We start from the raw sequence: 27,547 nt of genomic DNA on the forward strand, positions 1-27,547 counted from the left end.
GGACTTTCTCTGGAAAGATATATAGACAGATGTTTTTTGTTTTTTTTTAAAGTGCCTCTCAGGTGTAGTTATTAGAAATCAATAATTATTGATAATAATTCTTAAAATTAAATGAATAAAAATGAATAAAATTAATTTTCAAATCGTTAAAACGGGGCACCACCCTGGAATCAGGGACCAATAACCAGACCAAAAATAGTCTCAAAAGAAGGGTTCACTTTAAATGTAAATATTTGTAAACAGTTTCCAAAGACGACTTCCCAGATGGTTGCATGTAACAAACCATCTGGCACAGCAGGTTAGTGTGAGGCTGGGGCTCATACAGTATAAAGCTTTTCACAGGGTTGATTTTAAGGAAAGCTTTCTGATAATAAGATATGAATAATTTATTTACAAAGACCCAACATTTCCCCCATGAGCAAGCACTTGATGAGAAACCTCGAGCAGAGCCGGACTCAATGGTGGGCGGCCATCTGCCTCGACTGGTTGGGTTGAGAGAAGTGCCCGTGAAGTGCAATGGCTTAAATTTTGTGGCGGGGACAGGTCTCTGTAAAGATGTGGTTACAACAGGCTTTGGTTTTCCTGTTGCTTGGTCGTCTGAGTCCCATTTGTCCACTTCATTTTCCTGCAAACGGACATTAGCCAGTCGCAGCCTTAAATCCAAACTGAATCTTGGGCAATCCAGCTGGTGAGGTTGGACGGTGAGCTCAAAGTCTGCTGCTCTTAATCCAAAACTCACACTTTCTTCTCCAATACTGATGAATGTATTTCCTACATACTTGTTTCAGCAATAAAGCCAAAAAAAAATTACAGTAAAATACAGAAATGTAACAGAACTTGAAGGAGATGCTTGGCCACTGTCATTGTTTGGGGTTTTGACTCAGGTTTGGACTCATCCACAGGTAGTGCACCTTCCTTGCTCACTTTCCTCCACACCAGCTCCCTTTTTGTCCTGTCTCAATACAAGTAGATGTGTTATCGTACAACTCTGGGAGTCAGTCAACGGCCACGATTAGTGACTATTATAGTGATTATTATCCTCATTGCAGTGCATGAATATCCAGACATCAGCAACGTTAAAGTCACAATGTCAGTGTGAATGTCAATGCTGATAGGACTTTCAATATGTTATTTTTACTTGAAATGGGAACCTTTCCTGTCATACTTATAGAATCTTAGGGATCCATCCACTCGATGAAGGGATTTGAATGTAGGCGGTGATTCACTTTTTTCTTTCTTCTTTTAAATGATTACCTCATAGGATGTTTGATGTATTGTAAATGAGTTAATTCTGATCCATCTAACACATGGTCAAATACCTTGGAAGAGTGTAGAGGTCTGGCTGTGAAAATGTGCACTTGTGTTTATGAAATGTTCTCTGAGAACAACAGCTGTCAAAGTTTGTTCAGGGAGGGTGGCTGAGGGGAATTTTTGAAATATATACTGTATAGTTTTTCTAAATAAATGAAGGGTAATGTAATGGATTATGTGACCTATACTGTAGCAAGGGGATTCTACATATTGTAGCTTTGATTTACTTATTCGGTGAAGGAGATAATGCAGCCAACTGTGATGTTCCTAAAATGTAACAGAAAGTCTGCAGTGAATGTAACCTTGGATTCTGTGGTTGTGGTATGTAGTTGCACATATCCTTAATTGTTTTCTATGTTGTTGTTATTTCAGGTACTATAATTTACAACAACGTTCTTTGTCATACAATGTTGTGTCATATAATTGATTTTTATGTACTTTTCCATGGCTGCTGCAACCTTTAATAAAATGGAGGTGGATGGAATTTTGTTGCCATTGATCAAAGTGTTGAAGCATTATTTCAAAGCTCGTCTGCATGGATAGATGTAACTGGAGGTATGAGATAATATGCCGTATGTTTAATTTCACCTCACCTTTTATTGTACATTATCCAAATTAATAATTAGTTGTACAAAAAATGCAGAAGTAATTGAATACATTTATTTTCATTTTGATAATTGTTGTCATGTCATAACATGACAACAATTATCATAACTGTCATAACTGCATCATTTTATCCTTTGAGAAAATAGTGTATCATTTTTTCTCATAATTACCATATGAATTCTTGATCAGTTTGTCAGTTTGACCTTGACCTCTGACAGTTCATCCCTGAGTCACAGTGGACATTCGTACCAAATTTGTAGAAATTCCCTCTTGGCATATTTGAGATATCGCGCTCACAAGGATGAAACAGACAGATGGACAGGGGCGGTTCCTCATATGGGCAATATGGGCAGCCGCACAGGGTGGCATTTGTGGAGGGGCGGCATGAGCGCCCGCAAAAAAAAAAAAAGTGGACAGTCGCCCACAGTAACCGGCTGTGTAGCAGCCGCCTCTGGGCTTATCTCGGCTGATCGCCCCCGGTGCCGACACGTACTGGCTGCCTTAAATTTGTTTGCATTTATTTCATCTGGTTTTTGTATTGCTCATTTACACGTCAAGTCAATTATTTCATGTTGCCGTGTGGGGAGTGGGCGGCTGGGTGCCCTCTGTTTTGTAAAGGTGCATCTGCTTGCTGCTGAGAAAGTCTCATAAACAGAGGTGGAAGAAAGGGAATGGGGAGGGGGGCGTTGGATATGTTCATCTACTGGACCTCAGCTCTCCCTACTGGTAAGGGGGAGTGGTGAAGCAGGGGATTCATCAATCACATCATGAATTGCTTCCAAATAAAGCACATTTCAGTCATAATGAGATAGATAGATAGATAGATAGATAGATAGATAGATAGATAGATAGATAGATAGATAGATAGATAGATAGATGGGAAATTAGGTTATCAGAGCAGCAGGTACATTCAAATACAATCAAAATACAAGGGCAAATATAGAAACAATAAAGTACTATATACAATATATAAAAACAATAAAATACTATATACAATAAAATGCTTAAGTAGCTATAAAATAAAGTAGGGGGCTGAAGGTCTGCCCATGGCGTCATGCAAGCTAGGACCGCCACTGCAGACGGACAACCCAAAAAGATAATGGCCATGTCCATGTCTGTCACCTGTGCGGAGGCACAAAATACAATTTCATATGTCACCATTTAAAGCAAACCCAGGCAGCTGCTGGTGACTCAGCCTCCATACATGGGAAGCACACTGATAGCTCACACATACGAGGTGAGCTATCAGGGCCTCCACAACAATTATATTTTAATGCGTGTTGTTAATGTGATATTACATGTTTGAACTGATATGAACTCAATTTAGACTAATGCCAAAAAGCTCTGGATTTGTTGATGGACCTATAGTTGTTTTTTTGTTGTTGTTGTTGTTTACCTGTTTTTGGACATTATTCTTTGTGTGTAGCATGTGTGTCCCATGTACAGACTCATGTCCTCGCTGCAGCGGCCCAGTGCTCAAGTCTGAACTGCGGCCCTTAGCTGTGCGACATCCCCCCTCTCTCTCATCCCATTTCCTGTCATCTCCCCAAGCTGTCCTATGAATAAAGCCATAAAAGGCCAAAAAGTACTTATATTGGCTGGTTTATCCAGTTTGAGTAGACAAACGAGGAAACAAACCAACACATCCTCAAACCGAAACAACTGAATAGGTTGCTTGTCTCCCAAAACCTCCCAGAACAAATTATCACTGTACGTCTAATTGTAACGGGATCAATATGGCTGTTGTGAAATATAACAATAAAATATATATTTCAAATATTGCTACTGGATCTTTAAAAGGCTCTCCTCTTGCATCAGTGTTCTCTTTCACAGCGATTGAATGTAATTACGTACCTCCTACCTCCTATAGCAAAGATAGATATGGGGCACTACACCATCAGTGAGCTGCAGACAGCCCACCAAGACAGATTTCTCATACTTGCTGTAGATTTCAATCATGCCAACCTAAAGCCAGTATTACCAAAAGTACACAGGTAGCTTAGTCGGTAGCACGTGTGTCCCATGTACAGAGGCCTTGTCCTCGCTGCAGTGGCCCAGTGCTCAAGTCTGAACTGCAGCCCTTAGCTGTGCGACATCCCCTCTCTCTCATCCCATTTCCTGTCATCTCCCAAAGCTGTCCTAAGAATAAAGCTGGTTTATCCAGTTTGAGTAGACAAACGAGGAAACAAACAAAGTACACCAAGGGGTACACACCCAAAAGTACCCTCCGCCCTTTATGAGCTACAGCATAAATACCAAAAATGTCACAAAACTGGTTCATAAACAGGTATGTGTCTAACCTGAGGTTACCTGCTTTTTACTCCAGGAGTGTCTTGACATCACTGCCCCGACCACATTCATCCAAGCAGTAACATCCAAACAACAGTGACACACAGGTGTACTGCAATTCAAATATTCCCCCCAAAAAACTGCTGACTTATTTCCCTCCTGTGCCTCCTGAGGGCTACGCATACTGTATACTGTACACGTGAATGAGAATGAGAAATCAAATGCCAATGAACACATCACAACCATGTGTGAATGGCCACTGCCGTGTTTCATTTCTTCTCTCTGACAACATTGGTAAGGTGGGCTTTAAAAATATTTATATTAATATCAGTGTTGTATAAAGTACCCAAAAGTCATACTTGAGTAAAAGTAAAGATTCCGTGTTAAAATATAACTTTTCGTAAAAATGAAGGTCGCCCATACGAATAGTACTTGAGTAAAAGTCTTAAATATGTCTCAAAGTCTTATCTGATATTGAATGTACTAAAGTATCAAAAGCAATTTTCTGACAAAAAATGAACGTAATATGAAATAAAAGTACATATAACAGTAAATTATACATATATTTATATGCATATACTGTATACTGTAGGTCAATCAATTATCAGCCTGGCCAATTAACAGATCCGATATTCAGCAAGTGTTTTTTTTTAAAAAAAACCTGATTGTCGACCAAACAAGTTAATTTCAACATGCAGACATTTGGCTCTGATGCAGCATGTAATGTGAAAAGTAACCAGTAACTAAAGCTATCAAATTAATATAGTGAGTATAAAGTACTTTATTTGTCTCCAAAATGTAGTGGAGTGGAAGTATAAAGAACCAGAAAATGGAAATACTCAAGTAAAGTGCAAGTGCCTCAAAATTGTATTTAAGGACAGTACTAAAGTAAATGTGCTTAAAACAAGTAAAACAAGTTAAATTCCACCATCAGGGTAAAATTTCCCTTTGAATGCCCTGCAGTGTACCACTAACAACAGTCATAAGACAGGTGACAGTGCCTAACATCCTATCAGAACAGTAAGGTGTCAACTTGTGTCAACTTGTGAAACAGGGATGGGGATTTGAAATACACACTCAGGTTTCAGAGAGGAGGGGAGAAGGACGTTTCCTTGTGGATCTGTCATTTGTAGGATCCACACTATCAGAAAAAGGTCTGCTTCTTCTGCTGTTCCTTTTACTGCAGTTTTTTTCTACTCCAAGGTGAGTTTGTTGCTCTGTTTCTTATTACAATACTAGCTATGCCTCAATGATTTCTTATGACGGAATGAATTTTCTTGTTTTATCAACCTCTTAAGGTTTGAAAGTTAAAAGTAAAATTTTAAGCATCTCTTTCCTATTCTTTTCCTACATGCGGAGCCTCTCCACACATCAGTGTTATATTTCTATTAAGCCATTATATCAATGAAATGAGGTCCAGTCATTTTTGCTTCACTCTCTCAACTGGTGTGTCAGAAAGTGAGTCATCAGTTGAGATCATAGTTCACAGGTAGACGTAAACAGTAACAAGTGCATCGTACAAAAATGACATGTGAGGGAAATTTAGCTCCACTATTTATTTAGAGTATTGGGAATATGCTCTTCTTCTTCCTCTTTTTTTTTTTTTTTTTTTTTTTTTTTTGATCTTTCTCTAATTCGGAGCACGTCATTTCTTTTTTAATATTTTTCGTAACACACATTTGTAACCATTTGTTTGCCTACTGGGGGGTTGTAACGCCCGTTTAGGTGCTCATGTCGTTGTCTCATTGTATTTAACAGGAAAGATAACATAGCTGCCATTTTTGCCCTCAGGTGAAGAGCTTCAAGTTTCACTTTTACATCATCACTTTTAACGCATACATTTGTAAGATTTTATCATCATACATATTCACACACAATCTTAGAACATGCAACTCTGCCTTTGCACACTTTAATTTAAACATTTAATTTGAATTCATTTGCTTTGGTCTATTCTGTGCCTCTATTTTGTAGGCTTTCGGTTTATTACTTCATTGCTTTTCTGTGCAACTGAGAGCTCCTATTACCTCTGAGTGTGAGGTAATGATACAGTATCAAACAACATAAAATAATAACAATTTTAAAAAATCCAAAAAGATTACCAGATTTTTGATTTGAAAGAACATTTTAATTGTAATTGAGGCTCTATTCTAAATATCTGTAAACGCCCCTGCTTTTTAATGTGTTTCTATCTACAAATGTCTCTTGTTTTTCTAAGAGTCAGTCCGTATCAACTGTCACTTGCGTTGCTTACACCTCTTAGTGTATCCTCTGCCCCAAATTGGACTGTTCGAAGTTCTTTCTACAATTAATGGATCTATTCTCTCTCCAAAGGTGAGCCATGTCATCCTCACCATGCCAGTGGACAACTCTACGCCCATTTGTCTTCAGCAGCATCATGGTGTTGTGTTTTGTCACTCTTTTCTTCACATATAACGACTTTGAAATGAAGTTCCCTAGTTTTAATATTTTTGTGGACAGAGGCTGTCAATCCTGTCCTCCAGTTCTGTGTGTAGCTGGAGACTCAAACTGTTCCACAGAGCTGCACCACAACCACACCCAGGAGATCCAGGCTGCAGCAGTGGACACTGAGCCTGACACCATCCTATTGATCTGGATGTGGCCATTTGGTTTCAAGTTTGATCTGAGTTGCAGTGATTTCCACATCACAAAATGCCACTTGACTGATGACAAGACCCTTTACGACAAAGCCCACGGGGTTTTCTTCCACCACAGGGACATTCATGGAAATATGGAAAACTTACCAAAAGAGCCACGTCCATGGTTTCAGAAATGGGTGTGGTTCAATATGGAGTCGCCTACAAACTCAGGTCCAATGAGTGAGCTTGATCACTTATTTAATCTGACATCCACCTATCGACTTGATTCAAATATTCCTGTGCCCTATGGGCACCTGGAGCCTGTGACACCTGAAGATGAAAGTTTCAAATTGCCAGTAAAGGACAAGTTGGTCTGTTGGATTGTGAGCAACTGGAACGCACAGTTTAGGAGAGTTCAGTTCTACAATGAACTGAAAGAACACATTCAGATTCACACTTATGGAAGGGCATTTAGCCATGAACTAAGTGACGAAGACTATTCAAAAGTAATTTCTAGTTGCAAATTCTACCTCTCCTTTGAAAACTCAGTTTACAAAGACTACATCACAGAGAAGTTATACAAGCCAATGAGACTCGGTAGTGTACCGGTAGTTTTGGGCCCTACAAGACAAAGCTATGAGGACCACATCCCAGGAGATTCTTTCATTCATGTCGATGACTTTTCCACTCCAAAGGAGCTGGCAGAGAGGCTACTGTACCTCGACAAAAACGACTCTGAGTACACAGGATACTTTAACTGGACCAACAGGTTTAAAGTGCAAGCGGCTTCATTTGGCTGGGAACATGCTTGCAAAACCTGTAGGTACTTACAGCATAACAAAGGTTATCAAGCCTTTCATGATCTTAATAAATGGTACTGGGGCTAGCAGAACTCAAACAACAAAAAGAAGCATTTTGCTCAGTTTTCTACACACAAAACTGAATGCCATGGGAATCATTTTAAAGATGTTATGATCAATCACTATCAAAAATCTACATATTGTACCTTGGATTGATTCTTTACCTAAACAGTCATAATGCAGATACAGAAATTCTTCAGTGATAGTCTTGGCATATCCCTGTTTTCTACAAACAGAACTGCGATATTTTTTCCTGATCTGCACATGCTGAATTGTTTATAAAACTCACTCTAGCTTTGATGATAAAGAACTGATCTCTGTATTATACTCTCTTCTAATGTCAGATCTAAAACTAGGACAACCTTGGTGTGGCTCTGACTGAAAAACAATGGACAAAAGCACCCAAGAAGGTCCTTTTTGTGTCATTGTATACTGGACTTGCCCTCCAAGGCAGCTGGATCTGAATATCAGACCTAGAGAGTATTTTTTCATGGAGACGAACAAACAACAGCACTGAAGGATTTTCTCTGGAAAGATGTTTTTGCTCCTCTCCTGACTGGCTGACGATGATTTCCCAACGGGCTCCGATGATAGCGCTGTCCTACCGTTGATCTGATTAGTTGTCTGACATAGATGGTGATAGACGTTTTTTGTTTTTTTTAAAAGTGCCTCTCTTTTTCTAAACAGTTTCCAAAGACGACTTCCCAGATGGTTGCATGTAACAAACCATCTGGCACAGCAGGTTAGTGTGAGACTGTGAGACTGGGACTCATACAGTATAAAGCTTTTATAAGACATGAATAATTTATTTACAAAGACCCAACATTTCCCCATGAGCAGAGCCGGACTCAATGGTGGGCGGCCATCTGCCTCGACTGGTTGGGTTGAGAGAAGTGCCCGTGAAGTGCAATGGCTTAAATTTTGTGGCAGGGACAGGTCTCTGTAAAGATGTGGTTACAACAGGCTTTGGTTTTCCTGTTGCTTGTCCGTCTGAGTCCCATTTGTCCACTTCATTTTCCTGCAAACGGACATTATCCAGTCGCGGCCTTAAATCCAAACTGGATCTTTGGCAATCCAGCTGGTGAGGTTGGATGATGAGCTCTAAGTCTGCTGCTCTTAATCCAAAGTCGCACTTTCTTCTCCAATACTGATGAATGTATTTCCTACATACTTGTTTCAGCAATAAAGCCAAAAAAATAACAGTTAAATACAGAAATGTAACAGAACTTGAAGGAGATGCTTGGCCACTGTCATTGTTTGGGGTTTGGACTAAGGTTTGGACTCATCCACAGGTAGTGCACCTTCCTTGCTCACTTTCCTCCACACCAGCTCCCTTTTTGTCCTGTCTCAATACAAGTAGATGTGTTATCGTACAACTCTGGGAGTCAGTCAACGGCCACGATTACTGATTATTATAGTGAATATTATCTTCTCCTCCATTGCAGTTCATGAATATCCAGACATCAGCAACGTTAAAGTCACGACGTCAGTGTGAATGTCAGTGCTGATAGGACTTTCAATATGTTATTTTTACTTGAAATGGGAACCTTTCCCGTCATGCTTATAGAAACTTAGGGACCCATCCACTCGATGAAGGCATTTGAATGTAGGCGGTGATTCGCTTTCTTTATTCTTTTAAAGCTATGGTCTACGATCTGAGAAAGATTTGAAAAAAGCATCCCCCCCCCACACACCCCTCCCCTCTGTGCTCCTTAATCCCTCCCCTCCGAGCCTCCCGCGACATACCCCCCCCCCTGCAACAAGAGCAAGCCGGCCGGCAGAAACCAAATACGACGCCAGCTTTGAATGCGGAGTAACGATGTCGGATTCACATGTAAAGTTCTTACAATGCACGTTGAAACTAACGTAAATCTTGTAAGTCATTACAATGTCCACAGCTAAGCTCCACAGCCAAGCTAGCGTAACGTCATTAGCATGTTACAGCTACGTTACGTTACAGCTACGTAATAAGTTACTATTTATCAAAAGCTAAGTTAGCCACTTCTAAAAGTTATTGAGGGCCAAGAGACTAACAGATGCTGCCGCTAGCTTTAATCACAACGATCGCCTCCACATTGTGGCTGAAAACTAAACCTGCATGAGCCTGGGACCAGCTGTGTCCCAGCTGTTGTCTGAGTAGCACCAGACCGCGACACAAACGTGCCCCGTAAACCGCAATCTCTTGTTTATGACAGATAAGACACACAAATACACACATCATGACTCGTATATGATAATCCATCATATTGATTTAGCAAAGGCTTCGTTGAAAACAAATGGACAAGACCGGGAGGAGGGTTAGCAAAACAGCTGAGTAGTGACCGGGCAAGAGGTTGTTATGGAGAAATAAACCCGGACAGGATGAATGAAACCCCAACGTGAAGTGGAGGGGTTTCATTCAACCATTCATTCATCTTACTTGCATTACTTGCTGCTTCATTTAGCTGCCACGAGCAAATAAATAGGCTGATTTGGTGTAAACATGATAGTAATTTTAGCTTACAATGCTAACATAGAGGCTACCGTCTCTGTCAAGCAAGTAAACAAGTGTTGACGAAAATGCAGAGACAGAAATTGTTTCGATGCCGTCTAATAACACAGAAAAAAACTAACGGCAGCTTTCACAGTCATAAGCCAGCATCAGCATAAAAGTTATCTGTGTCACAACATCCACAATAAAGACAAAAGATTACCTGCTCAGGGCCAAACAAACCTCTTGCCCGCTTGTAGTTTTAAATGCGGAAGTGGGTTGGGACGAGACATGACCAGGAGCAGGAGAGTGAGCGAGGGGAATGGATGGAAAAATTGACCAATTTCTTTGCAGTTTTGCAGGCGCTAGAGAGAATGGATTTATTTGGTTCCTTTTGCTCTTCACGTTGTGTAGGTCGTACTATTGGGCCATAACCACCATCTAAATAATGTTAATAATAATGATCAATCTTTCAAATCGTAGACCATAGCTTTAAATGATTACCTCACAGGATGTTTGATGTATTGTAAATGAGTTTATTCTGATCCATCTAACACATGGTCAAATACCATGGAAGAGTATAGATAGTTTTTCTAAACAAATGAAGGGTAATGTAATGGATTATGTGACCTATACTGTAGCAAGGGGATCCTACATATTGTAGCTTTGATTTACTTGTTCGGTGAAGGAGATAATGCAGCCAACTGTGATGTTCCTAAAATGTAACAGAAAGTCTGCAGTGAATGTAACCTTGGATTCTGTGGTTGTGGTATGTAGTTGCACATATCCTTTATTGTTTTCTATGTTGTTGGTATTTCAGGTACTATAATTTATAGTTCTTTGTCATACAATGTTGTGTCATATAATTGATTTGTATGTACTTTTCCATGGCTGCTGCAACCTTTAATAAAATGGAGGTGGATGGAATTTTCTTGCCATTGATCAAAGTGTTGAAGCATTATTTCAAAGCTTGTCTGCATGGATAGATGTAACTGGAGGTATGAGATAATATGCCGTATGTTTAATTTCACCTAACCTTTTATTGTACATTATCCAAATTAATAATTAGTTGTACAAAAAAATGCATAAGTAATTGAATACATTTATTTTCATCTTGATAATAATTGTTGTGTGAATATTTTTAAATTAGTTGCCCCACATGCGAATTTGTATATGGAAATCTCATAACTGCATCATTTTATCCTTTGAGAAAATAGTGTATAGTTTTTTCTCATAATTACCATATGAATTCTTGAATTATGGCTAAAAATGTGTTTTGTGAGGTCAGTTTGACCTTGACCTCTGACAGTTCATCCCTGAGTCACAGTGGACATTTGTACCAAATTTGTAGAAATTCCAATTTGGCATATTTGACATATCACGCTCACAAGGATCCCGTTGTCTCATTGCATTAAACAGGAAACATAACATAGCTGCCTTGCCCTCAGGTGAAGAGCTTCAAGTTTCACTTTAACATCATCACTTTTAACGCGCTTTCACGTCCAGCATACATTTTTAAGATTTTATCATCATACATATTCACACACAATCTTAGAACATGCAACTCTGCCTTTGCACACTTTAATTTTAAACACTTAATTTGAATTTATTTGCTTTGGTCTATTCTGTGCCTCTATTTTATTACTTGATTGCTTTTCCGTGCAACTGAGAGCTCCTATTACCTCTGAGTGTGAGGTAATGATACAGTATCAAACAACATAAAATAATAACAATTAAAAAAAAATCCAAAAAGATTACCAGATTTTTGACTTGAAAGAATCTTGTTTTTGGAAGAGTCAGTCCGTATCGACTGTCACTTGGGTTCCTTACACCTCTTAGTGTATCTTCTGCTCCAAGTTGAACTGTCTGAAGTTCTTTCTACACTTAATGGATCTATTCTCTCTCCAAAGGTGAGCCATGTCGTCCTCACCATGCCAGTGGACAACTCTTCGCCCATGTGTCCTCAGCAGCCTCATGGTGTTGTGTTTTGTCACTCTTTTCTTCACATATAACGACTTTGAAATGAAGTTCCCCAGTTTTAACATCTTTGCGGACAGAGCCCGTCAATCCTGTCCTCCAGTTCTGTGTGTAGCTGGAGACTCAAACTGTTCCACAGAGCTGCACCACAACCACACCCAGGAGATCCAGGCTGCAGCAGTGGACACTGAGCCTGACACAATCCTATTGATCTGGATGTGACCATTTGGCTAGAGAGAGAGAGACAGAGAGAGAAAGGGGAAGAGACTTAGAGCAAAGAGCCACAAGCTGGAGTCAAACCCAGGCAGCTGCTGATGTCTCAGCCTCCATACATGGGAAGCACACTCTACCAGGAAAGCTATCAGGGCCTCCACAACAATTATATTTTAATGCGTGTTGTTAATGTGATATTACGTGTTTGAGCTGATATGAACTCAATTTAGACTAATGCCAAAAAGCTCTGGATTTGTGTCTATTATGATGGATTCTAAACTGTTTTTGGACATTATTCTTTGTAGGCAGCCAATTTACTGCATCTTACAGTCATCGTAGAAGTCAATAATTTCCCTGGTGACTGCTAGTAGTTTTTTTTTTGCAACTTACCATTCCTTTCCCTTGGACAAGCGGCATATCTTTTTGACATTAAGAAGAATGTTGCTGCGGGCACTAGGTGGCTTAGTCGGTAGCATGTATGTACCAAAACTGGTTCATAAACAGGTATGTGTCTAACCTGAGGTTACCTGCTTTGTACTCCAGGAGTGTCTTGACGTCACTGCCCCGACCACATTCAACAGTCAAACAATAGTGACACACAGGTGTACTGAGAGCCTATATGATACAGGGAGGAAGATTCACTCAATTCTTGAGCTGGGATGACAAAAATAGACCTTTTCTATGCGTATTGTGTGTTTTTCTTTTGCACTAATATCAATATACATAGGCAGCTGCGTAGTTTTTTGTACTTTCCCACATCAGTCAGTTGTATGCTGCTACTGGATGTATAAATTTCCCTCGGGATGAATAAAGCATCCATCCATCCATCCATCCATCCAATTTACATCAGTGTAATATTCGAGTCAGACACCCTCTACTGGATAATGTAATTATAATGATAACACATTTTCTGCACTGCAAAAAAAATCAATCAAATATCCCTCCTCCTCCTTTCTATTTTCTTGTCTTTGCATTGCACTACTACAGCGAATTGCTGCCACGCCAGAAGAAGAAATCCTTATCAAGTTATAACACAAAAGCGTATCGTTAGAACAAACTGTTTTTCAAGTTATAACAAGATTTTGTCACGTCGTTGCCTTTTTTTTTAAAAATTTTTTTTAACTTTTTCTGGTGTCCGTACACCCGCAGTAGGCAGATGATCCAAATGAGTGAATGACATGTTTATCATTGGGTCTCATCATCTCAAATAATACCAGCAGAGAGAAAATAGATTATTCATCTTCAATTCAGTTCAACTTTATTGTGAGACTCTTTTTAAAAAACTACGACATACAACACAGTACACAGTACAATAAATAGATTAAATAACAAGAAAAACATTGCCACTTTTTTAGAAACGACAGTTATACCAATGTTTCCACAGGGGCGACTGACATCGTACAACACCGTAACTAAGATTTAACAGCAGCATGACAATGAATAATTCAGCTCCAGGATTGAGAAATCCATCTACAGTTATTATAGGAGGAAGCCTGTATAAACCAGTATTGAGAGGAGTGGAAAATGCTCTAAGAGACTTATCCCAACATGTTTTGAAAACATGGGTAATTAAAATAAAAAAACATCATATTCAACGCCTTTATCAGAGCAGCTGTTGAAACCCAGCGCTTTGGAAGCTACCAATCATGCAGTCAGTTTTGCAGCCCATTAGTTGGTGGGATCAGTTATTAATGTAGGCATCAGAGGAGCTGGTGAAACTAGCTCACCCTGTCCTGCTACATTACCAACTCTAGAGCAGAGGTGTCAAAAGTATTCACATTCATTTCTCAGGTAGAAGTATAGATACTAGGGTTTAAAAAGTATCAACTCAAGCTTTTTACTCAAGTAAAAGTGTAAAAGTACTGGTTTCAAAACTACTTAAAGTATAAAAGTAAAAGTAATGTCTATAAAAGTAAAGTTTGTTGAAAACCAAGAAATCTGTGTACTTTTGCAAAAGCTCATTGCTGGTGTCACATGACCGAGTTGAGAAAGTGCACCACTTGCTGAAGCAAGACTGAGTTTCATACCAGTTCTTCCACCTTCAGATGTCTGCTTGTTAAGAGCAAATAGCAAAGACTGTTTTACATGGAACAAACACCTGTGGAGGACAAATGCTGGTAAGACCTCCAATTAATCAAGTACAGACTGAAATTCAAATATTCTTTTTGGGATATTCAGTGGGATATTTTTGTAAATGTTTCTACTATAGATCATAACATTCACTTGGTCCTACTCCTTTTCAGTCAATTACTTATGTTCTTAATTTGTAAGTTTGCTCATGTTCACTGTTAATTTGATTGATTATTCATGTTTGGTCTTTCTTAAAGATTTTTTTACAACTTTATATCTTAACCTGTAATATATAAAATGGTCAGTAAAATACCACTTGTGTAGAAGCAGTCAACAATGTTCATTGTTATATCAAATGCTGTAATTAATCCATCTTTTCTTTCTGCAAAGGAGAGCCATGCCATCATCAGTCCCCCAGTGGATAGCCCTGCGCCGATTTGGCTTCGGCAGCCTCATGGTGTTGTGTTTATTAGGTATTTTCTTCACATATCACAAACTGGACATCAAGTTCCTATCTTCCAAAATGTTCATGGACAGAGCCCGTCAATCCTGTCCTCCAGTTCTGTGTGTACCTGGAGACTCAAACTGTTCCACAGAGCTTCACCACAACCACACCCAGGAGATCCAGGCTGCAGCAGTGGACACTGAGCCTGACACAATCCTATTGATCTGGATGTGGCCGTTTGGTTTCAAGTTTGATCTGAGTTGCAGTGATTTCCACATCACAAAATGCCACTTGACTGATGACAAGACCCTTTACGACAAAGCCCACGGGGTTCTCTTCCACCACAATGACATTCATGGAAATCTTGCAGACTTGCCAAAAAAACCACGTCCCTGCTTTCAGAAATGGGTGTGGTTAAATATGGAGTCGCCTGCAAACTCAGGTCCAATCTCCGAGATTAATAACTCATTTAACCTGACATCCACCTATCGACTTGATTCAAATATTCCTGTGCCCTATGGGCACCTGGAGCCTGTGACACCTGAAGATGAAAGTTTCAAATTGCCAGCAAAGGACAAGTTGGTCTGTTGGATTGTGACCAACTGGAACACACAGTTTAGGAGAGTTCAGTTCTACAATAAACTGAAAGAACACGTCAGGATTCACACTTATGGAAGGGCATTTGGCCATGAACTAAGTGACGAAGACTATTCAAAGATAGTTTCTAGTTGTAAATTCTACCTCTCCTTTGAAAACTCAGTTCACAAAGACTACATCACAGAGAAGTTATACACGCCAATGAACCTCGGTACTGTGCCAGTAGTTCTGGGCACTTCAAGACAAAACTATGAGGACCACATCCCAGGAGATTCTTTCATCCATGTCGATGACTTTTCCACACCAAAGGAGCTGGCAGAGAGGCTACTGTACCTCGACAAAAACGACTCTGAGTACACAGGATACTTTAACTGGACCAACAGGTTCAAAGTGCAAGGGAATTGGTTTGGGAAAGAACATGCTTGCAAAACCTGTAGGTACTTACAAAAACACAGAGTGTACGAATATGTTCATGATCTCAACAAATGGTACTGGGGTTAACAGACGAGAAAGAGTTTTCAATTATCTCACTTTTCCGGTTGTGCATGTATTTTTACAGGTCAGCAATTGATTCATGTTACATATGTTGTAGGTATATTGGAGATTCTAGCTGTTAAATTTTCCACATTTATGTTTTTGCAGGTCAATATTTTATCTTTCAAGTAGAAATTCTTCGAACTGTGATCTGTCTCAGGAGTATTTGAAGTATCATTATTTTCACACATGTACGATATTGTTTTGAATGCAATATAATGAAGGTGGATGGAAGTTTGTGTGACTTATGTGATTTTCGAAGCGTAAATTCAATCGCTGGAAGTAAAAAGCTAACGTTAGGCTGTAAACAGACTACATCACAGTCGCATGACTTCAACGTCACCACCTCTCACTACATAGTTACTATCAGTGTTGGGCAAGTTACTTTCAAAATGCAATATGTTACAAATTACTAGTTACCTTTAGTTTAAAGTTATATATTACATTACAATATTACTGTCTTCGTAGAGTAATGAATTACTATTACACTACTTTTTAGTTACATTCAACGAAATGCTCAAATAATCTGTATAAGGCAAGGCAAGTTTATTTGAACAACTAAATAGCCTAGATCTTTTTAAGTCTGATATATTATGAGAAAGGAATAAATATTTCTTAATTGTAAACTTAGTCATATGAAACACAATAGACCTGTACCTTTTATGATGTAGCCAATATTGACATGACAAAACAAAAATCTCTTATTTTCTATGCCTTTTTATTTTAGTCAACAGAACAAGGACTGTATGGGCATGTGTGATTCAAGAATGTAAGTTAAAGGGCACTCGGAGGATTGGGCTTCATCGTTATGCCTATATTACTGAAATATTATTTCAGTAATATATATTACTCCGTTACCGCTAAAAGAAATATATTACTGTAAGGCATTACATTTGTAACACACTCTATACAGGCTGACTTTAAACTATTCTAACTCGAACTCGAACTACAACTTGTAGATTGATCAATCAATCAATTAATCAATCAATCAATCAAAGCTTTATTGTCATTTAGCTGTAACAACAAAAGAAGTGCAGCAAACATGAGATTACGTTTCTCCGGGATCCCATAACATGAACACAACAAATACACACAATATAATAATTTAAAACTAAACTATGACTAAGGCTCATGAAGTGCAGTAGTGCACATGCTCCAGATCAGCAGTTTCGTGATCCCTGAGGTGTTCTTATTCCAGCTTAGGTCCTGCGAGATCTGCACTCCGATCACTTTAAACGTGTATAGTAACCAGTGTTAGGGATAACACATTACTTTACACTACCATGACACTACCATACATGTTTACCTGATATGTTGTTGATGATGAAGAATACTGATTTGGAATAAGTAATAATTGTAGTTATTAGTTAATTGATCAGTTTAATCACTCCATTCTCAAATTCTTTGATAAAAATGCACAGTAAAATATTAAGTAAACATTAAAAATATCATTTGGTTCCCAAATGCTAAATAATTTTTGTAAAACATACTCAAATGTACAATATGTATATCAAAAAGCTTTGTTTAAATTACAATTACTTTTTTTTACCCTTATTTAATATGTCTTAATATTCCTATTTATGACTGTGTGTAACAGTGGTTCATTGTTATTGTGCTAACTATGAGGTCATATCGCTGGTCTAGTGATTATTAGTAGCCTGTATAATGTTCATTAACATCATTTTAATACTTTTTTATTTTTGAGCTCTAATTTTAATCTTGCATTGTTTTACTTGCATTATATTGGTATGATCACTAACTCTTGGCCAACAGTTTAAATGTGTTACCCTCCAGTTGTTCTTAATTACTTCCTCAGACCTGCTCTCTGTGTCTGCGGGCTTAGCATAAACCATTCAACTACAACAGATTTATTTATTTAACAGGACTGAAAACCAACAGACAGAAACAACATAGGGATTTCCACACTGTTACTTCCTTGTGCAGAAATCCAATACCATACTATGCCAGGCACTTCCTTCTATATTCACACATGAGTGGTGAATACCATATACCATACCATATCCATATGAAAGGAGGCTCACACATCTTTCAAATTCATACTGCTGACTTCTTTCCCCACAACAGATAAGTCCTGTGATTTTCAGACTGATATCATTAAATTTGACCATTTACAGTAGGGGGAACGCATCCTGACAGCTTGGAGTATTACTGTCAGATAATGTTCCCCCTCTGTTCCATAGGAAAGGACGCTCACACATCTGCACCTCCATTTCAAGAGAACGTGGCTCCATCTAGTGTCATAATCTGGTACAACAACAACACTCCATTTTCAGACTGATTCAAAGACTATCCCTCATCTCTGACATTGTTTATTTTCCTGATCAAAATATGAACTTTGATTTCTGGATTAATCACTTCCACCCAAACTGCTGATTAATTTGTGATGTTTCTTAAATTGTTCAGTTTTTTTACCTCCAAGATGACAACTGGCACTGAAGAATGGGTGAAGTCGGAACAGACAGTAAAACAGTGGATAAAGTCTGCACAATCTACATCATAAAAATACACCCTTCTATTTCTCCACGAACGGCCAACCTCTTTGGCTGATATTTTACACTGCGACAGACAGCAGAAGCTTTGTACTTATCTCCTTTCCTTAACATAGAGTAGAACAAAGCTCACTCACATTATGGGGACTCTGTTTGGGAGTAAGAAAACAGCCCCATCAGGGTGTATCATTAGATTTTTTCCAGGGTAAAAACTTATATTCATTAATAACAAAAACCAACCGACGACAGCAAGAATGGATGAAAATAATATCTTTAAATATATACCACAAAACACGTTTTTGACATGAAAGTAAATGTAAAAAATTACAATAAAATGAGAATAAATATCATTAAATAGCCTACATGTAAATGGAGATCTTTTGCAATTTACATATAGGTACATGTATTTATCCTTATCTCTATTGTAAGTTTTCATGATTTATTTGCTTTGCGTTGTGTTTTGAGGTGTAAATTTATGGGTTTTATTATCATTTGTATTTTTATTGTTGTTGTTATTATTATTTTCATTATTTAAAAATACAAGTCTTGACCATTTTCTTGCTCCAAAATGTTTTTTTTTTTCTTATTGAACAATTAGGAACATCTCGTGGAGGATATAGAAAAAAGTGGAGCAAAGTCATCAGACTCTCAGTGGGTTTTAAATGCCCACTCTTGGGCATAATGTGTTTAAGTTTTGTCGTCATAATAAATATAAATAATTAAATAATACCCTTAATACGGTTTGGCCACACACACACGCACGCACGCACGCACACACACACACACGCCTGTCAACAACACTGATGTCATATCCGTAAACAAACACGTCCCACGTGAAGCGGATCGGAGCGTACCATTTGAATGACAGGTACAATAGTGTAGAATATCGCTTTAAATTGCTTTTCCCGTCCAAAGTTCGTGCATTAATTTTTATGTATATCAATTTAAAGTTGTTATTGTTACTGAAACACTTGGATCTCAGATATAAACACGTTTAAGGCGGTTGAACCCCCCTTTGTATGAAATGGTTTCGCCTGTTTGTCCTCGGAGCTAGCTGGAGTGAAGAAGGACCTTTAAACAGAGCGACGAACAGCACAGGACGACGCCGAATCTCCCTTTCAGAACTGAGCTATTTTTGTGTCAGTCTCCCTTTCCGGAGACTTGAAGGAGGTAAAAGTCGCTTTCGTTTCTCGCATTTGAGTGTGTTTGAAACTGTGAGTACATCGGCTGGCTCTGTTCGTAACTTTTACGCTCAGTTGAGTTTGGCTTTGTTGTGGAGCGGAAACTTGGGTTCAGTCGTCGAAGGTGTCAGCTAGCATGTCAAGGCTAATGTCGAAGTACAGCTGCTCGGTGGATTTAAACAATTTCAGCATTTTTATTCGGTTCTCACAGCCAAAGTGGCCGGTTAACTAACAAAGACTGTCGTGTAAACGCTGATAACAGTATGACACTTAACGTTATCGTCTACAAATATCTTTTAAGGCATGAACGTACTGCATTTAATCTTACTGCCTTTTTCGCATAGGGTCTGGCGTGGATACAATGTACTATTTTAAAATGTGCTTGGAGTTCTTGTTTTGGTCTGCTGCTCAGATCACGTGTATCCACTTCTTGCGCGTGTGTGGATGTTTTTTTTTATCCATGTGCAGAGCAATGTAACCAAACGTTTTCCATGTAGGGTTGAGAGACGGGGAGCTGCAGCCAATAACGACGGCGCCCGTGTTGTTAGCCCAGCCTCCTTCATCCACTGCTTTGTTTACATTATACTGCAGTGAAATCTGGATCCCAGCAGGCTCTCTTTGTTTCTCCAGGAGTTACTGTAACTGTATGCAGCCTGTATGTCAGTTCCTTTGTTTCGTTTTTGCTCGTGTGAGTGTCCTCCAAAACACCTGGGTAAATCATAAACACATCCATGCACATATATTGTTATCAGCACACTGCATTTCAGTGCTCTATTTAAAATCTAAAGTATATTTTAAAGCAGTCAAATACATTTCTTTAAACATGTCCATGCAAGTCTAATGTTTCTGTTTTTGCATTAACAGTCCACCGCATTTGATTTTGCCAACACCCAGACTACTTAAAGAGGATTTCTGGTAACGAAGCGGCAGATGACAGAGTAGACCTAATCCACGATCAGTTTTCCGGACTGTACCGTGTCCATCGCTCTGGATAATCTTTGAAAATTGGCCTGCTTGCGTTGCTGTGACCTAGCTGTCAAGTCTAGCAGATGATGTAATGAATGAGCAGGGGTACATGGAAGTCACACACTCCCCACCCCCCCCCCACACACACACATCCACCCTCACCCTCACCCCCTTGAGCTATCTTTAAACCAAAAGAGCAGCGAGGGAGTGTGCGTTCATTTTCGGCAGCAGATAACTAAAACTGGGGACAGGAACACCCAAGGGTCACACTGCTCGCACTGTATGTCTCAGATAATATTAGAAAGGCAGAGGACTACTTAATCATAGTCGTTACAGAAATCAAAATACATTTGTGTGGGGTTTTTTTCAGCCAAGTGTGGTTATTTGTTTGCAATGATGGGAACATGTGCACAACGTAAAGGGACAATTCACTCCAAAAGTGAAAATACACATTTTTCCTCTTGCTTATAGTGCTTTTTATCCATCTAGATTGTTTTGGTGTGAGTTCCAGAGTTTTGAAGATGTTGGCTGTCGAGATATCTGACTTCTCTCAAATATATATGAGCTAGATGGCACTCGTCTTGCATAACAAGATACATTTGAAAAACTCAACAACAATGTCACTCTCCAGAAATGAACTATTTTCTTTCTGCAAAACTGCACCAACTGTATCAAAATGCAGAAGGGACGATGCATTTACTCATAAACAAGAGGGCTCATACTTGTGAAAGCGCGTTAATGGCGTCCTCCTTGGCTGAGCTGTAACGTTAATTAGTGATTAGATGCACGTTTCCTTCTGTGCGCTGATATGCTCACAAAAAGGTCTGACTACTATCTTGAGTAACCGACTCATGATTTCTGGAAACAGACATTGCACTTTTAAAACACATTTTATTGGTGCTTCGAGCACCACAAAACCAAGTGCCTTTTTGGTATCCATGTCTCCAAAACTCGGCAACTCACACCAAAACAATCTAGATGGATCAATAGCACTACGGGTAAGTGGGAATATTGGTGGTATTGATTTTGGGGTGAACTGTCCCTTTAAAACTTCAAGTTTGGCTTTAGCTGATCAATGTTTTGTACTTCCGTTTGTTATGCTAATGTTTTTATATTTGCGCAGAAAACAGACTACACAGGTACAGGTGTAACAGGATCAGTGTGACGGTTGAGAAGCCGCTCGGTTGTCCCATGTTGCCCTGGAGACACGGTTGATCCGAGATAGGTGTGGACACAGTGTCCCTTTTTATCCTCAAGGAATAATAGCTATTGTGTAGCCAAGGTATGGAGCCAGTGCTGTTCTGTGCGCCCTGACTGTGGATCGTGTTGCCAACCCCTGTGGCGGTAAACACGTACTTAATCACCAGACGGTATTTTTCCAATGAATTACTTCATGCACAATGAGGAAGTTTAACATTAGGGTAATAAGATGTAGATGTTGATCTCAGACAGAACTGTGGAGCCAGGCAGCTACCTCCGTTTCCATGGAGACTGGCCTGCCAGCTGTTTGAGTGTGTCTGGTGTTTTTGTTACAATCTGTGTTAACCGCCTTAGCAACAGCAGCTAGACTTAAGTGAACAAATAACGCTCTCTCACTCACTCACACTCTGCTAACACAAGCGCAGGTACCACTGAGGGAAAGCTTATTTCATTTGTTTACTTTTTTAGAAATTCCTTTCAAGGATTTATAAGCTTATAGTTTTGTAATTGTTAGCAAATTCAAGGGAAAAGACTAAAAATGTTTTAATAGCACATTTGTCTGGGACTGTTTTCATCCACAGTATAATACATTTTTGTGTGTCTGTAGTCATGGAACATGTTACCCAGCTCAACAGTGTGGCACATTTAGTTGTTTTTAATAGTTTTACTATGGCATGAAAATATGAGGTTACATCAGCGTTTTACAACACAGACCAGACTTGTTAGAAGGATAAGCAATGGTTGGTTTTGGGTCTTTTCGTGGAACTTATTGCAAATGGTTAAAAATATAAGATTTCATCATGCATCAGATGTCAGGGATTTTTTTTTTTTTTACTGTTCCTGTTAGGAGCTACTAAAAAGCTTTTTTCTTAAAACAGCAAATGGGGCTGGGCAATATGGCATTAAAATAATATCACAGTATTCTTAGGCTTTATCCTGATATACAATATATAATCTCGATATTTTGAAATATCCTATAAAGCATGCCACAAATGTTAGGACTGAGCAACACAATCAAATATTATGATGTTTTTTACCAAATACCTCGATATTGACTATTGGTGCTTTCACAAAATATTATCACAGTGAGATTTTTGATCAAAAATCATCTGTAATGTTGATATAATGACTAATTTAATAAAGACAAGATTTAGAAGTCAAAAAGGCTGGTAAGTTCAGAGAATGACATCACTTTACTGTAATGCAGCTGTTACAACCAGGAAAAGACAACACTGATGCCGTATCACGATAATATCAAAGTATTGCCCCGTTCCAATCCAGACAAAGGAGGAATGATAAACTCTCCATTTAAATACTAAACAGGTTCCTGTAGCAGTAGAAAATAGTAAAATATCCATTAGCTTGTGACTGGCTGAACAGGTTGAGTTAGACAAAGAGTGTTAAATCCAGTTGGATCTGTAGAGGTTATAGTCAACAAGCTAAAGGTTATAACTTCTCATGTGCAGCTGTGACCCAAGATGCCTCTAAACGATGAGCGACCCACCTCCACATCCAGCGGCGAGGACCAAGGCAGCGATGCGGACTCGTCGTCGGAGCGCTGTGACAGCATGACGTCAACCAGCGACCTGGACTGTTCCCGTGAAAGCTTCACGAGCGACTGCTCCAGCAAGCACTGCACACCCTCCTGTGAGTTTGCTCACTTGTTACTGATTTACTGTCTACATTTCTGTGTCCGTGATTTGTTTCCCCGTCATTTTGATTTGAACAGTTGATTTTACGCTCCCGCTTTTTGGCTCTCATTGTTCCCTCAGCAAGCCCACCCAAAACCTTAAACCTGGATGAAGTCATGGAGTCTGCCAGAGACCTGTTCAATCTCCGCTTGGCCCATGAGGTCGTTATGAACCGCAACTTCCATCTGGAGCTGGACAGCCTACCTCAGGACAGGTATACTATGAAAAAGATTGTGGGTCTCCATTTGTTTACACCCTGATCATGTTTTGTAGAATATCAGTGGACCTTAATACCACAGAGAGCTGCTTATTGTGACTATACATTCTATAAAGATGCATACATCTCATGGAGGAGGAACTTTTCATTTTTCCTGACACTCTTAGCTAAACCTAATCCTCCTCCTCCCCTCCTTTTTTTTTTTTTTTTAGTTTGTGGAAGGCAGTTCGAGATAATGTCCACAAGGCCTTCTGGGACATCCTGGAGTCTGAGCTGAACGACGACCCGCCTGAGTACAGGCAAGCCATCACATTATTGGAGGAGATCCGAGAGGTCAGCACACACACAATCTGATGTTTAGAGCTTCATCGCAATGAAGTTTTAAAGATCTTTTTGTAATTAATCGTGGCCTGCTCTATGACCGGCTTATGTAGAAAACAATAACAACTTTAGCAGCAAGATTACAATGATTTTCCTCTGCGGTCAGACATTACTGTCGTTCCTCAATCCGGGTGCCAACCGCATGAGGACCCAGATCATGGAGGTGCTGGACATGGACCTGATTCGTCAGCAGGCCGACAACAATGCTGTTGACATCCAGGGGCTTGCCTCTTATATCATCACCACAATGGGCAAGATGTGTGCACCAGTTAGGGATGAAGAAATCAAGAAGCTCCGTGAAAACACAGACAACATAGTGACATTGTTCAGGTAAATACACATTTGGTAAAGCATTTAAACGCTGAGATAAAGCCAGAGATTGGCTGTCTTTTTTAGCTCAGCTTTATCTCAGTGGCTCTTCTTTTTCACACACCAGGGAGATATTCCGGGTGCTGGACCTGATGCAGGCAGACATGGTCAACTTCTCAATAGATAATTTAAGGCCTGTGCTGCAGAGGCAGGGCGTCGAGTATGAGAGGGCAAAGTTTCAGAGCATCCTGGACAAGACACCCAGTGAGTGAGAACACCATATTCTCTAGGGCTTTTAATACTATATGTAGGTCCATGGAATAAACAAATAATTTTCTGGCTAGTCTGCCTTTTATTAAGAACAAACTCCTCAATCAGTATTACTTTGATGAACTTCCTCAGGTGCTTTGGACCACACCACCTCATGGATCAAGTCGGCACTGGAGGAGCTGCTGTCGGCCACCACTCCCACAGAGAAGAGCTCAGGTCAGGGGAAAGGACAGCGAGCAGTGCCCGGGCCCTTCCAGGTCCTCAACACCGCCTTTCTCAGCATCCTCACTTGGGACTACAATAAGAGCCCACTGCCCGAGGTGAGCGTACTTTAAATATGTGTAGGTTTAGGTTGCTCACATTAGTTTGTGAGGCAACAATTTACACAGCTTCAGAAGTGCTTGGAGGTGGATTTCTCAACTTCAGCCATAGCCAGGCTAGCTGCTTACCCCTATTTCCAGTTTTTGAGCGAAGCTAAGCTAGTCACCTCTCAGCTTTAGCACCATACTTACCCACAGACATGACCGTGGTGTCCATCTTCTCATCTAACTCTTGTGTATTTTCCCAGAACTATTCCCAAACTATTCATTCACGTCTCTCTTTTTGATTCTGCTTTAGACCTGGATGACTGATGAGCCACGTCTGCGAGAGATTCAGTGGCAGCTCCGGCAGGTTCAGATGGTGAACGAGGTGCTGCTGATTGTCCACAGCACCATCGGAGGGCCTATCCAGGGTCTGCCCTCCCTGTCTGAACGTCTGAAGAGGATGACCAGTGTGCTGCTGGAGGGAATGCACAGCCGGTCAGTTCACTTTTTAAAAATCCATAATCTGTATTCAAACGTGCAGTTTATTTACTATCTACTTTGCATGAAATATGAGCTCAAACCAGAACTCTCTTCTCCTTCAATCTGTAGGGACTTTAACCTAGAAGAGGCACTAGAGGGCACCAGTGCTCAGATCTGCTGTGAGCTCAATAAGTCTTTAACTGAAAGGGGCTACCCTGCGCTCAGCCCTGCGCTGCAGGCCACTCTTCGAGGCCAGATCTGCAGCATCACACAGAAGGATAATCCAATTCGCACTCTCGTTGGTAAGATAGTGAGTGTGAGCTTATTTGAGTCTTGTCCAATATCAAGCCACCCCGAATTCTAACCTGTTATTTCCCTTTCTCTTACTCGTTGTGTTTTCGTGCAGAGGATCGAGTGCAGCAATACTTCATGGTGCTCATCTGTGATCCCAAATACCAGCTCAAACTTGAACAGGTACCAGCCGGCCTGACCCCCATCAAACCTCAACTAGCACTGATCGGAGCAAAGTTCATCTCCCTGGTAAACTACAACAAGAGTGTCTATGGACGTTTCTACGCAGATATCATCAGGAAGCTGATGTTCAGCAGCAGCCCACCAGCAGCAAACCCTTCTCCGGACACCGCTCATGAATCTGTCCCCTCCAATTAAAACCATGGCACATGTAGTTTAAGGAGTCCCTTTGTTAGTAGACATAGCTTAAGCTACGGTACCACAAGAGCTCGGCAGTGCTGCTGCTTCACTTGGTCAGTGTGCTCCAATAGTTGGAGTTACCCTAAGCGTGTTATAAATGTAGATTTTATCACTACATTTAGCAGTAAAAGCACTGCACCGTAGGTGCAAGTGGTCGACATTTAATGTGACCTGTGTCCTTTGCTCTGAAATGTGCTCTCCTGTGAACATTTACGGCTTCAAACCAGAAAACCAGTGTTACATCGATCCATTTCTTGAACCTAACCGTGATAGTGGTATCTACATTGTAAAGTTATCTGCAGTCAAACTCCTGTTATTGTGGAGGAAATAATGGGAAAACCATAGTATGTCTAAAGCATACAGTATGCTTTATGAAGCAAAGAGGAAGAAGCTTCTATATTCAGAGACGTAGCAGAGTAGTATCAGATTTTTTACATATAACAAATTATTGTTTATCACAGTATAACTACAGTTAACTATGACCACAGTCATGAGATAGCCCCTTTCCCAGTCCTTTTGATTGTTCTCCCTTTAACTTTTTTCTATCAGCCAGAGAACTAAACTTTCTGTTTTCTTTTGAATCCACTGATATTACTATACACCAACAAAAAAATTGAAATGGAACTGAAAAAAAAAAGTGATTTTTCGAAGAAGTAAGGAAAAGTTGTCTGCATGAGTAGCTTTGTGTTGGGGTTAAGTCACTTTAGTTTTTACTTGAGTACTTTGTTGGTGTATTTGTCACATATTGTATGTACTTTTTGTTCTCTGCCAGTTGAATACTTGTTACATTGATTTAGTTGCTAGTTTGTTTCATTGTTCGTTGCTTTTTGAGGTACTATAGTTGTTACAGCATTGCTGTGTTGGCTGTTAGGACCTGTGGGGGGAAAAAGGAAAAGATGCTTAACTCAAAAGTGTGTCCAAAGTTTCCAGTGGACCCAGTTATGCACAAAGTTAAGCAACTATGTACTTTACATGAAGGTTTAAATGAAAATGTGGGAAGTTGTTGTTCTTCTCTTGTGTACTACATTTAATATAATAAAACTTTAAAAGAGAAAATTGCCAATTTCTTTGTTTATTTCTGGCACATTTGAAACGTTCTGGAAGAAAATCATATTTGTCTGCTGAGTCTGTATGCAAAGTGTGGTCATGTACATTGCCTGTCTTCCACATTGGTTAATTACTTTACCCGTAATGTTTGTCTTAAACTACTAAGTCTTTAAATAATTAAATTTATTAAAACAAAATAAAATAAAAATATTTTAAAAATAGAGGTATACTGGGAAGATTCAGGCTTTTAGAAAACATGATTTTGGTTATAAACATCCCTGATTAGATAATGCTGCTGAAGTTAGGATCA

At 39.6% G+C, this 27,547-nt stretch overlaps 3 protein-coding genes across 3 annotated transcripts; all 3 read left to right on the plus strand.

Moving 5' to 3' along the window:
• The first annotated feature begins 6,601 nt into the window (after nt 1-6,601).
• Nucleotides 6,602-7,690, plus strand: LOC141008167 (4-galactosyl-N-acetylglucosaminide 3-alpha-L-fucosyltransferase 9-like). Its single transcript, XM_073480413.1, has one exon. It carries the CDS (start codon nt 6,602-6,604, stop codon nt 7,688-7,690), a length of 1,089 nt encoding a protein of 362 aa, XP_073336514.1.
• Nucleotides 7,691-14,790: 7,100 nt separating this feature from the next.
• Nucleotides 14,791-15,936, plus strand: LOC141008168 (4-galactosyl-N-acetylglucosaminide 3-alpha-L-fucosyltransferase 9-like). Its single transcript, XM_073480415.1, has one exon. The coding sequence runs from the start codon at nt 14,791-14,793 to the stop codon at nt 15,934-15,936; it is 1,146 nt and encodes a 381-aa protein (XP_073336516.1).
• A 3,622-nt stretch (nt 15,937-19,558) lies between these two features.
• tcp11l2 (t-complex 11, testis-specific-like 2) lies at nt 19,559-27,246 on the plus strand. Its single transcript, XM_073480643.1, has 10 exons — nt 19,559-19,649; nt 23,293-23,473; nt 23,599-23,731; nt 23,947-24,067; nt 24,222-24,445; nt 24,552-24,688; nt 24,827-25,014; nt 25,313-25,494; nt 25,609-25,781; nt 25,886-27,246. The coding sequence occupies exons 2-10, from the start codon at nt 23,305-23,307 to the stop codon at nt 26,146-26,148; spliced, it is 1,590 nt and encodes a 529-aa protein (XP_073336744.1). The 5' UTR covers nt 19,559-19,649; nt 23,293-23,304; the 3' UTR covers nt 26,149-27,246.
• Nucleotides 27,247-27,547: the final 301 nt, after the last annotated feature.

The sequence above is a fragment of the Pagrus major genome, chromosome 14 (genome assembly GCF_040436345.1).
Source record: "Pagrus major chromosome 14, Pma_NU_1.0".
NCBI classification, from domain to species: domain Eukaryota; kingdom Metazoa; phylum Chordata; class Actinopteri; order Spariformes; family Sparidae; genus Pagrus; species Pagrus major.